Consider the following 12901-nt stretch of genomic DNA (forward strand, 5'->3'; position numbering starts at 1 on the left):
CATGTTTGGTATGAGGAAATATATTGAAAAGAAAAGGTTAATTTTTTACTAATTAGCCATTTCTCATTATTTTATATTAAAAAATAAACAAATTAATATTGTATTAAAATAATTTCAAGTTATTAAAATATAAAAATTTATTAATAAAAATATTCATCCAACAATAACAAGAATATGTTTTTATTTGGTTGTCTTTTCTAAACAAATATGTATAATGTTATTTGCAGAAAAAGAAAAAAGTAAATGGAGGAAACTATATGTATGTGTAATAGAAAAAAAAATGTATATATTTTTTTGAAGTCTTATACTTTTACTTTCTCATCCAATTTTTAAATTAGTGTTCAAAGAGATTTTATATACATCCAATTCTACTTCCCTCTATCCTTTCTAATCAAATACCAATTTTTTTCTTATACACTCGATTTTACTTTTACTTTTCTTATACACTCATTTCTCAACCCAACCAAACAAACTTTCAAGTTTAAAAAGATCAAGCTCATCAATTTTTCTTAAATTTGTTTAGAATGCAATATTTAAAGGGCGAATACTGTTGGTCCAGGCAGCATTTTGAGCTGAGAATCTTATAATGCAGTGTACATCTTTATTCCATCCATCCTATTGGCACAGTTTATTGATCAGTGTTCCTGGAAATCAAGGGCGAACATCAAAATGTCAAAATTAGCATTTCTAAACACCCATCCACATCCTTAGGACATTGGAGAACTAGAAGAACATTTATCATTAAAAAGACAATGACTGACATTGAATAATGATACAGGTTGAAGCTCCAACTCGCTGGTAAGAATCCAGCATCAAGAAACATAAGTACGAGGCCTTACAATGCAATTAAAATGCTGAATCAGACGATTTTGATATCGTAAGTTGAACAATTGAAATATTAGTTTGCAACACAGTCTGCGAAGGTTAAAGACAGCAGTTGCAGGCATTAATAAAACCAGCGCCCTAAAATGCAACTCCAAATTGCCTTGTGCTTCAAGTTACGAAAATCGACTCGTTCTTGGTAACCTCCATCAACGCCAAGAATGCATAAATTTCAGCTTTTATAGGACAAAATTGTGGGGCTCGGGAATCGGGAGTCCTTTCGTGTGCATTTGTTTATACATCCACTGCCAGTTCTCTGGAGTTACCTCACCGCCAAGAGAACGGATGACGGAACCGCCGCTGCAAGAGCCAATCTTGCAGCACTCCTCTAGTGATAGCCCCTTCACCAATCCATACAGAAACCCGCTAGCAAAGAGGTCGCCTGCACCAGTGGCATCAACTGCCTTTGCTTCTCCAATTGCTGGAACACGGACAACCTAGAAACGACATTAACTTTGTATTATGAAATCAAGGATTTGAAACTCTGAAGCGGCTATACACCATTCTCCAGCGAAAAAAAAAAGAAAAAGAAAAAGAAAAAGCAACACGTTCAATCAAGTGCCATATGCGAGTCTTTATGCATTGCTAAAAGGTCGATTGCATGATCTTTCAGTTGATTATTTCAGCCATGTTTTGGAAGAAATGGGAGAACTTTACACCTTATTGGTTGTAATCCTGTACAGCCTCAATTGCATGACAAATTTGGTTCGGCTTAAATTATCTGACAAACAAGAATCTCAACCTTCTTAAAGATGATCAACAATTTTTGTCTGAGAATGCAACATTGCAACCCTTGTTATTTCTTGTTTTTTATTTTGGTGATGAGGATCACAACCAAAAATGTTAAGGCAATTAAACAGACCTCTTTTCCATGTTTTGCAATGCATCCCTTTGCACCCAATGTCACCACTGCCCATTGACAGTGTTTTGCCAAAAAATCAAGAGCAGACTCAGGATCTGCGGCATTCTCTTCATCCCTGAAAATTCAATGATGGAAAGATCAGTAGCAATTAACAACGAACTGCGCTAACTATAAACCCCGATGGAACTGGGCAAAGGCTAGTAGAAGATTATTTCTCTCTTTATGACACCATCACACAAAAGGAAGCGATGGACTTAACCTCAGCAATTCAGCAGCTTCATCCTCATTGGCAAAGCATAGGTCTATGCTCCCTGATTCCAGTAACTGTAGAAGTGGCAACCTGAACTTCCGTACCATCTGTGAAAGTAAGATTGTTATAGAAAATTAAATACATTTCAAGTAGCAGTGAATATTTTCTCACTTTCCACAGCACTGCTGCAATACTTGGGAACTTTAAGGTCCTCAAAGGTATTACCTCAAAACTGGCCAGATCTAGTGAAACAGAAACACCCTCTTGCTTGGCAATTTTAATGGCTGCCTGAATAACTTCTATGTTAAATATTGCATATCTCAGGACAAGCCACTGCACCAAAGAAATTAAATTAATATTAGTTTTGATGCAACAAAGCATGAGGAGCATATTTTATTATATGGTTATACGGAAGGACTGATAGTCGGACATTATTATGTGTCAATTTTTGATGCAAGAATTAGCAAATCTGTACTCAGTAAGATCGAACCCTATCCCCCTCTCAACCAGGGGTAAAACTTGAGAGAACAGAAATAAAATAAACCAAACAGGAATGGCAAACGACAACATTGTCAATGTCTACTTGCATTCTTAGAAGAAAAAACAAGAATGAGAAGGAAGAGATGGTCCATATGCAACACAGAGGTGGTTGCTTAGTGATTAAGCCAGAGAGGCCTCACCTTGGAACCTTTCAAGTCTTCTGTAGTCAAATCATTTGCCTGGTAGAGGATAAGAGTATGAGATATACAGGCAAGTCTTGACTAACAATGTCAAGAATATCTTGAATATCATAACAGACTAAATTCAAGTCGAATGACCTGAATTTTGACGGCACCAGAGAGGCATGGCCGCATTGTACGATTGCCCAATTCATCAACTAAGCAAACACACTGCATCACAAGTTTAAAAAATCATGCCCTAGAGCCTGTTAGCAACTATTTTAACATTGCTATTATACAAGAAACCTGCATGGGTGGAGGCAGATGGCCAACCTGTGCAGTAGACCCATTTTTCAGCCTCAATCTTGAGAGATCAACTTTGTAAAAGCTCATATTATCTATAAACAAACTTCCTTGATCATCATCACCGCACGCCCCAATTATACCACAAGTAATCCCAAAACCAGCAGCCAGACCTCTAATAGTATTCGCAACACTTCCACCTGCTATGGTCTTCAATGAGGAAGTAGTTTCTGGAGAAGCAATAGTATGGGCGTTAACCTCACCCAAGACGAACTTCAGCTCTTCGGCCGCAACCTAGGAAATCCAAGAGTAAACTCAATACATTAAACAACTTAAATTGATACATTCTTCACACTGAACCAAGAACGGTCAGCACGTAGCAAATTCTTGTGATTAGCAAGCTTTAATGTAAAGATCATGCAACCTGATGAGTAAGAATAAAAAATCACATTCAAGGAAGGTTAATAAATTATCCAAACAAACTACTTTATCAAGAATACAAATTACAGCAACTGTCAAAATACAGGCATAGACTTAAACACACAACACTATAAAGTGAATTAGGATCAATATAATCATATAAAAATAGATACAATACACTAGAAAATCAATTACTCCTTGACATATTTCATATTGTGTGACCAATGATAAGCCTTCCCTCTGGACCTAGCCACTAGATTAGCAGACAAGAACCAAATTTGTTCTTCACGGCAGCAATTATACATTACCAGCCAAAACCTTAGCATATGATTGCAAATTCTTAAGATCAGACACGCCCACTCCCAGAAAAATATAAAAGATTCCAACTTTATAATAATTTGAAGCACAATGAACAAACAGAACACCAAAAGCAAACACAATCAACAACACCCCACATCTGATTTTTGAGTTCATCTATCATATTCAACTCCAGAACTCCAAATTGGTGGCACACAAACTCCATTAAAAACCCAAGATTCATCAACACAAATCAGAAACAATCAGCAACATCCCATCACATCACATCACACAAACAAAATTAGACACAGAGGGATAAGGAGGGTATACGGGGAAGGAGCCGCCGGGCTCTCCTGGGATTCGGGAGAGGAGGGACAAATCAACAGTTGCGACGTGGTCAACCAGAGCTGATGGCTGTAGCCCCAGTATCACCGGCGCTACAACAGCAACAGCAATAGCGTCATCTTCGTTGTTGATTTTGTGCTGAATTTCTACACCCATTCGTTCTGTTCTGAATTCTTGATTTTCAGAGGGAAAAATATATATATATATAGTGGGTTCTTTATTGAATGGGGATTCTCCCCTCCTGTGTTCCCCTCAGAAACAGGTTTCTGCTCTGCTGCCCCTTTCCACTCCTCCCCTCGCTTCCTGGCCTTCAACATGAATATATAGAGCCCAACCCCCTCCTTCCCCACCCACCCCGCAGGTCTACAGCCTCATATAGTTTTTCTCTGATTAAATTAAATATATCAATAATTACTATTTCTTTATCAAGCCATTTAATTTGATTAATCACTTACTTCACAAAAAATAACTGTATAATAAATATAGAATATCTTCCATAAACACTAGAGATGGCGATTTAGCTGTGTAATTTTTGGAGCAATAATATCTAATAACACATGCACCTCATCTATATATTTCTTTTTTATAAATAAAATTGACGATGCAATATTTATACACAGTACGCGTAATCAATATAAAAATTTTCACTCTGCCTGCTTCCCCCACACTATCAAACCAACATAAATCACATGAACAATCTTTGCATTAATAACCAAAATGCCTTAGGCTTGCCCACAACTCTGCAGGGCATAACCATTTAAAACTGCATTAAACAAGCACCCCATCATCGCCGAGTGGTCGGCGGTTGTCAAGAGAGTGGACGTCGTAGCAAGTTCTGCTTGTACTTAACAAGTTCTATTCGTATTTATCCCTTTGTTCTCAGTATTTGTTTTTTTTAGTATCCCAGTGTTTAATTTTTGTTGAATCTGTTGCTAACTAGAGTTCAAAGTAAGTTAGTTTTCTTCTTTAGCTATAACTCTATTATTTATATATAGTCTTACATCTCTGTAACTTTAGTACTTGACTTTTTAGATGAATAATGCCTGGTTTTTTTTCTCTAATTTATTGTCATGAATGTACTCTATTCCCCACACCTCAAATTTTAACATGGTATCAGAGCATCCATTTGAAGGTTTCTACATACACGATTTTTCTGCAGTTTGAAAGACGTTATTTTTACTAGCCGAAATGTAGGCGACGGCGTAGATACGGAGAAACCCGCTACCAGATAAGCGAACCCGCTACAAGAGACGATATATTCCGCCGAATAAGCGAACCCAGCATTGCTCGAACTGTGACAAAACAGGACACGACAGTGAGACCTATTTTAAACTTCATGGAACGCTTGAATGGTACAAGGAATTGGTGGATAAACACAAAAGAGATACAGGTGTAGCGCGTAGGTTCGCAATGAAAGTAACGACCAGATAGGAGACACTGTCACGACCTGATGTTAAGAAGGAACTGCTGCAGAAGCTGCTTAAGCTTATGCGAATCGGCTTGCAGTCTAGAGGCCTAATTGGGGGAGGTCGCGCGGAAGGAGGTCGCTCTGAGAAATTTGCAGGTACGGATATTTCCCTTATGAGTTTTGGAGCTAACTGTTTAAAGTCATGGATTATGGATACGGGAGCGACTAATCATATGTGCGGTAACTCTTGTCCCCTTGAAAATCAAGCCCCTATCTCACATCCTACTCAAATACATCTTCCGGATGGTTCCACCAAACAAGTTACTCATTCCGGGACCATTACCTTAGACAAAAATTTCACTCTCACCAATGTGCTGCTGGTGCCTTCCTTTAAATCTAACTTGCTTTCTGTGCATAAAATTTGCTCTTCACTACTTGTTGAGGTCATTTTTCAAGCTTCCTGTCCTGTATTTCAGGACCAGAGGACAAAGAGGACCATTGCTGTGGGAAAACAGGTTGGGAATCTTTACTTTTTAGATGTTTCATCTTTTAGTTTTCTAGTGATTAATTCTTGTCATTCAGCTAGCACTAGTAACACCTCGCTATGGCATAGAAGACTTGGCCATCCTTCATCCGATGTCCTTAAGCACATCCAATCTATTAAATTAGATGTCTCTTCTATCAGTGATCACTATGATATTTGCCCCATGGCTAAGCAGCATTGTCTGCACTTTACCTTTAGTACCACTTCCTGTGCTAGTGTTTTTGAGCTCTTGCACACAGATCTTCGAGGACCTAACTCCCTTGGGTCGCTAACCGGGTGTCATTACTTCCTTGCCATCGTAGACTACTATACTTGTGCGACCTGGACCTTCTTACTCAAATATAAATCCCAAGTCCCTCAAACACTAACCAACTTCCTTAATATGATCAAAGTTCAGTTTTATGCTTCTGTGAAATATATTCGATTCGACAATGGATCAGAAGTTTGTTAACGACCAATGTAGTTCATTGTTTAAAACTCTTATACACCAGACTTCCCGTCTTTATACCCCTCAACAAAATGTGATCGTAGAACGTAAACATAAGCATATCTTAGAGATTGTCAGGGCTCTTCTCTTTCAATCACATTTACCTGCTCTTTTTTTGGGGGAAGCCATTCTCACAACCACCTATCTTATCAACAGACTACCCACTTCTATCCTTGACTGGAAGTGCCTATATGAAATTCTCTATCACAAGCAACCCGACCTCACACAACTCGTACATTTGGTTGTTTGTGTTTCACAACCAACACTCTGCCTCAAAAGAAAAAGTTTGATAAACGTGCCAAAAAATGCATCTTTCTTGGCTACTGCCAAACCAAAAAGGCCTACAAAGTTTAAGATCTCGACTCTCATCACCTTCTTACCTCTAGGGACGTGATATTTCATGAACACATCTTCCCTTATTCCAATCTTACATCGCCCTGCCACTACCTGTAGATAACTTTGATCCTCCTACTCCCTCGAGCGAGCTAGCGACCCCTCCTACACCTACCACGATCAGTCCCTCTACTCTTGATCCAGTGCCTAGCTCTTCCACCTTTATTCCACTTTGCAGATCTAAACGACTTCATTATAGGCCTTCCTGGCTATCTGATTACGACTGCAATTGCACCCTCACTTCTCCTTCCTATATCTCAGCATCATACTCCACTGCACATTCTAGATTTTTCGCTCACTTATCTATTTTGCAGGAACCTAACAGTTATTTGCAGGCTTGTAAGGACAGGAATTGGGTGGACACTATGTCTAAGGAGTTGGAGGCACTGGCTGCAAATAAAACTTGGATCTTGACGAGCTTGCCGCCTCGAGGGGGTGGACTACTTTGATTCATCTCCCCAGTCGCTAAGGCCACTATTGTACGGATCTTCCTTGCACTGGATCCCCCTGAAGGTCTCCTTGGCGTTCCCGCTGGACATGTTTGTAAGTTGGAGAGATCGCTTTACGGGCTCAAACAGGCTTCCAGACAGTGGAATTTGGAGCTTACAAATCAGTTGCTATTTTTTGGTTTCAAACAGTCGAGCAATGACCTCAAGCGAGCTCACAGCCTTGTTGGTCTATGTTGATGACATTCTTCTCACTGGGTCGTCTACTTCTACTTTGGACTCTTGATCGTCTATTCACCATCAAAGATCTCGGACCGGCTAAGTACTTTCTTGGGCTCGAACTCGACCGATCTCCTCATGGCCTACAGATCACCCAACGTAAATACTTACAGGATATTCTGGCTGCTACCTCAATGCTTGAAGCCAGACCTGTTTCTACCCTGTTACCACCAGGTCTCAAATTAGAACAGGATGACGGCTCCCTACTTGATAATCCAAATCATTTTCGGCGGCTGTGGGTCGCCTTTTGTATCTTAGCTTTTCAAGACCTGACATCTCTTTTGCTGTCCAACAGCTCAGTTAATTCCTCCAGGCACCTCGATCTTCTCACTGGAATGCAACTCTTCATGTTTTTCGTTATCTGAAGGGGTCTCCGTCCACTGGCCTCTTCTTTCCCTCCACTACCTCCCAAACTCTTAGCGCTTACTCTGATGCAAGCTGGACCTCTTGCCCTGACTCTCGACGATCAGTTACCGGGTTCTGTGTGTTTCTTGGATCGTCACTCATCTCTTGGAAGACCAAGAAACAAACCACCGTCTTGCGTTCATCAGCTGAGGTTGAGTATCGCAATATGGCTTCTACTGTTTGCGAACTCCTCTGGATTTCCTATGTGTTGCGCAACCTCCATGTCTCTGTTCCGCTACCTATTCCCTTCTGGTGCGATAACATGCCATCCACATTACTGCCAACTCCATTTTTCACGAGCGCACCAAACATCTCGACATCGACTGCCACATTGTTAGAGATCAATTCAACGTTGGCTTCATCTCTCCTTCTCACATTCGAGGGTCTGATCAGATTGCTGATCTTTTCACAAAGTCCATTCCTGCTGCTGACTTCAGACGGTTTCTTTGCAAGCTGGGCCTCGCTTCCTCGGCTCCATCTTGAGGGGGGAGCTGTAGCAAGTTCTGCTTGTACTTATCAAGTTCTACTTGTACTTATCCCTTTGTTCTCAGTGTTTGTTTTTCATTAGTATTCCAGTATTTAATATTTGTTGAGTCTGTTGGCAATTAGAGTTCAAAGTAAGTTAGTTTTCTTCTTTAGCTAGGACTCTATTCTTTATATATAGTCTCACACTTCTGTAACTTTAGTACTTGAGTTTTTACATGAATAAAGCCTAGTTTTTCCTTCTCTAATTTATTGTCATGAATATACTCTATTCCCCACACCTCAAATTTTAACAGTGTCCCCACGTCTAAAGCCTGTCTCAAGAATCATCTGAAACTAATTAGTACCACTGCTTACAACTACCATCGGCGATCAATGTGTACTAGAATTGCAATACAAAATATAATCCATCAACTGATTCAATAAACAACACTGTTGAGGTTCTATGAACAAATTTTAAAATTTGTGGGTTTAATTTCGATCAGACGTATAGGAGTTTACTTCACTTTAAATGAGTTTATTGTAATTTATTATTTCATTATTAATTTTAATTTGAATATATGTTGAAAATATATTGATGTATGTACTAATTAAAAAATAATGTAATTATCACTCCTAAAAAGTAAAAGAGAAAAACCCACAGATGGATGGATGTCAATTTACAAAAGAAAAAACTTAGTGGAAATTATCTTGAAAGTTTTTCTCTCCAAATTTTTTTTTTTTTATCCTGATCTTTTTTATAAAAAATCACTAAATTGGTTACTTTTTCTTATTTACAATAAATAATGGTTTTATTTTTGTTTCTCTGTTTTCGAATATGTGCCCAAAAATAGTATTGCTTAGATAATAAATTTTTGTCCTACCAATCTTAATTAGTAGTAAAAATTTCAATTCCAGTCCCTGCTTCATGAACAAATTGCAAACCACCAAAGCATAAAAAGAATATATATATATAATTCAATAAGTTCATAACAAAAATGTGCAAAAACTTCAAAATAACAAACAACAAAATTATGAGTTCACAAATTTCACAATCAATATAATTATACGCGTCAATTATTAAAATTAAATATGTGTAACTAATCAATAATTATCAAGTATATATAACTAATAAAAAACTATTAGATATAGTCAAGCTGAAAACGAATTTTTTCACTTTAAATCATATTGCATCTTCTGTTCTATTTAATATATAAATATGGCATACATAATTTATTTAAATATTATAGATAACGTAAATTTTACGTACATATAAATTTATATAGATCAAATAAAATAAAGAATGGTGTAGAATTTAAAACAGAAAATTGAAAGGCATCGTAGCTTACAAAGCAGCACGAAAGGAACCAAGAATTCATGCTCCTTCTATACTCTAATGCTTCAAACAAAACTCAGAGCAATTATCTTAAAGTCTGCAGTTCATGACCAAAAATATTGCTAGGATAGAAAGGTGCTATGTAGGGCTATATTACTTTTTTATTTTCAATTAAATATATTTTATAATGTAAATAAAAAAATAGTATTTTTGAATTTTTAATCTACTTTGATTATTATTTACAGATGATATTTATATGAGGATTACTTTCAAGCAATAATGACATTATATTAACGGCAAATAGTATAATTGGTCCTTTAAGTTTGCATTTAAAATCAATTTAATCGTTTAAGTTCATTTCTTGACTTTCAGTATCTTAAATTTTAATTTTTATCTCAATTTGGTCGCTCTGATAATTTATTGATGAAAATATGACTGATTTTGATTTTTTGAAGGGTAAAATGGTCAATTTAATTATTATTTTTTTCATTTAAGTCTCTTAAGTTTGTAATTTTATCAAATTAGTCATCTTTTTTATGTGGGAAAACGATTTCTTATATTTTATGTCCTAAAATATGATGCAATGTCTACTTTAATCACTTAAGTTTGAATTCTTTTTACGAAAATCAAATTTGATCGAACTCAAGTAATCGCACTACATTAATCATGTGAGTTGTGATTGACTATTCCCTTTGTATTGCACACCATCCACATCATAATTATATTACACTTACCGTGTAATTGGTTTAAATTTGACTGAACTCTATGTAAGTTAAAATTTATCATATTATATAACTAGATCTTGATTCTTGATCATCGCATTTCCTATAATGTTTTTTTTTTCCTTAAAAATTTTGTCAGTTATATTATTTAATATATTAAAATATTATATTGATATTTTTCACGATACTTGAATTCAGAACCTCCTAATTATATTTAATTTTATGTGGGACGCCCACAAAAAAAAAAAAAAAAAAAAAGAAATAACGTTAACAGAAGTGATGAGATGATGGGACATGATTGAGATCTGAGTGCCAACATGTAATCCAGTCAGCCTCTGAAAATCCATAAACTTTACAAAAACCTACAAACAAGAAAAGGACAAGAATGTTTTTCCGCATCTCAACTCTCTGTATTATTCACATCCACACTCGCCTGCTCTTCTACAGTCCCCTCTTTGTTCGTTTTCAGTTGGCTGTTTGATGGATCTTTCCCAGAAACAGTGTTTGTGTGTTTATTTTCTGTTTTCAGCCATAAATATATGTTAAGATCCTATGGCTATGCAGCTACTTATAATTAATTTTTATTTTTATACAAATTAAAAAAAGTTAATTTCCACTAATGTGTGGGTTATTACGACTTTTCTAAAGTATATTAACAAGCGAAGGATAATAAAAATCGAGGTTCTGAATCGATAAAGACAATATATATATATATATATATTAATTTATCTTAAATTATGTATAAGATTAGATAAAGAAAATCATATTAAAAACTAAAATAAAAAAAACGTAGCTATCTCTATACACTTTTTTAGGATAAATTACGTGGAGCTTCCATAAAGTTTATCATACGTTATTTGAAAAATTACAAATATTTTTTAAAATTAATTTTTGTCTAACAAATACCTCCTATAATGAGCTCACGAAAATATATTTATTAGATAATTATTAATTTTATTTATATAACTTTTTAAATAATAAGTAGATAATTATAATTATCACAGTCCTTATATGTATTTGGCGTAATTTATTCTATTATTTTATTTTAAAAAGAAAACGCCGCAAACACTTTGTGTGAAGGAGGAACATTTTGAGTATCTTTGAAATTGCACTTTCTTTGTTTTATTGATAATAAGAGTAGCACTTTTGCTTTTTTATTTGTGGTGAAATGATTAAACTGTCAACAACAGCGGCGAGTGCGACGGATTCATAATAAAATCCAACTACAATATATCAGAAAACAGTACAAAAAGAGAAGCTTCAGTGATTGACACTCTCATAATTATTTATATATATATATATATATATTTCTTTCTTAAATACAGAAAATAAAAATAAAATAGAATAAATTCCCAAAAAAAAGACAAGCAAGTGAGCTGAAATCACGGGCGATGTTTTGGCTTTTTGAATTTGCAATCAGCCAATCATACTTTTCAAGATTCCATCTGCAATAATGTCACAATATTTTAAACTTCATCATAATATTATTACCCACTACCCATCCTACTACTCTACAACACTAGCCTATTTTTCTTTTCCTTTTATGATTAATACTATAATATTTTCATTTAATATTATTACTAATATATTCGATAGGATGTAATCTCTTCAAGGGTCGTAATACAAATATATGCACTCGACTCATTTTTGGACCCATACCATTTATTTCGAGTTGATACAATCTGGTTCTGTACTTTTGAAACTTAATATGTATGGATCCATTGTGACCATTTGATGGCCTTCGTATCGATAGCCCATGTGAAAATCGTACGAATTGAGTGAAATTTATAAATAGCCGTCGGTCATGTCCCAAGTACAATTTTTGTTGCCTAACATTTTTTATGACATTGAATTCTTGATCCTTACGATTTATTTGACTTAGGCATTAGATGGTTATTTACTAAGATATTTTTAATGTGGTTCTAACCGTATTTTGTCTTGGAAGTCTCCTTTCTATATGATGGAGTTTAATATAAATAGTACGGTTAAAGTTCGTAACTAACTAGTTGTGGGTTCAAATTTAAAAAATATCGATGTATGTTTATTTTATAATATATTTTTAATTTAATTTTTTTAAATATAATTTTTTGATTTGAAATTAATCAACAATTGATATTTGAACGTATTAAAAAAAAAAAAAAAGAATCTAGGTTTTATGAAAATGATTTGTGCACATGGATTAGGTAATAGCCACAGAGATTCAGATTCCAATGGGAATTTCTTTTCATTAAACGTTCAAAATGGTCAGTTGAATCAATTCACTGCACACAAAGGTAATCAACCAATCCACTCAGAAGCGGCTATCCTGCCTCCAACAGATTTGATTTTAGAGTAAAACGCTATTTAGCCACGTCACATGGGAAAAGAGCAAAAAAAAAAGAAAAAAATATAAAATAATAAT

General features: G+C 35.5%; 1 protein-coding gene across 1 annotated transcript; it reads right to left on the bottom strand.

The window, feature by feature from the left end:
* Positions 1–720: 720 nt before the first annotated feature.
* LOC105166123 (uncharacterized) lies at positions 721–4356 on the bottom strand. Its single transcript, XM_011085360.3, has 8 exons — positions 4004–4356; positions 2987–3250; positions 2813–2884; positions 2675–2713; positions 2220–2327; positions 2004–2101; positions 1745–1859; positions 721–1319 (listed from the first exon to the last, which is right to left on the bottom strand). Exons 1-8 carry the CDS (start codon positions 4172–4174, stop codon positions 1062–1064), a joined length of 1125 nt encoding a protein of 374 aa, XP_011083662.1. The 5' UTR covers positions 4175–4356; the 3' UTR covers positions 721–1061.
* Between the last annotated feature and the right edge of the window lie 8545 nt (positions 4357–12901).

The sequence above is a fragment of the Sesamum indicum genome, linkage group LG7, assembly GCF_026168435.1.
Source record: "Sesamum indicum cultivar Baizhima isolate 11 linkage group LG7, ASM2616843v1, whole genome shotgun sequence".
Taxonomy (NCBI): Eukaryota; Viridiplantae; Streptophyta; class Magnoliopsida; order Lamiales; family Pedaliaceae; genus Sesamum; species Sesamum indicum.

Coding starts and splice junctions, on each gene's coding strand:
- LOC105166123 (XM_011085360.3), bottom strand. CDS start 4,174: ATGGGTGTAGAAATTCAGCACAAAATCAACAACGAAGATGACGCTATT. Junction 2,714..2,812: donor CTGGTGCCGTCAAAATTCAG/GTCATTCGACTT, acceptor ATCCTCTACCAG/GCAAATGATTTGACTACAGA. Junction 1,860..2,003: donor GAAGCTGCTGAATTGCTGAG/GTTAAGTCCATC, acceptor TTGAATTTTCAG/GGATGAAGAGAATGCCGCAG.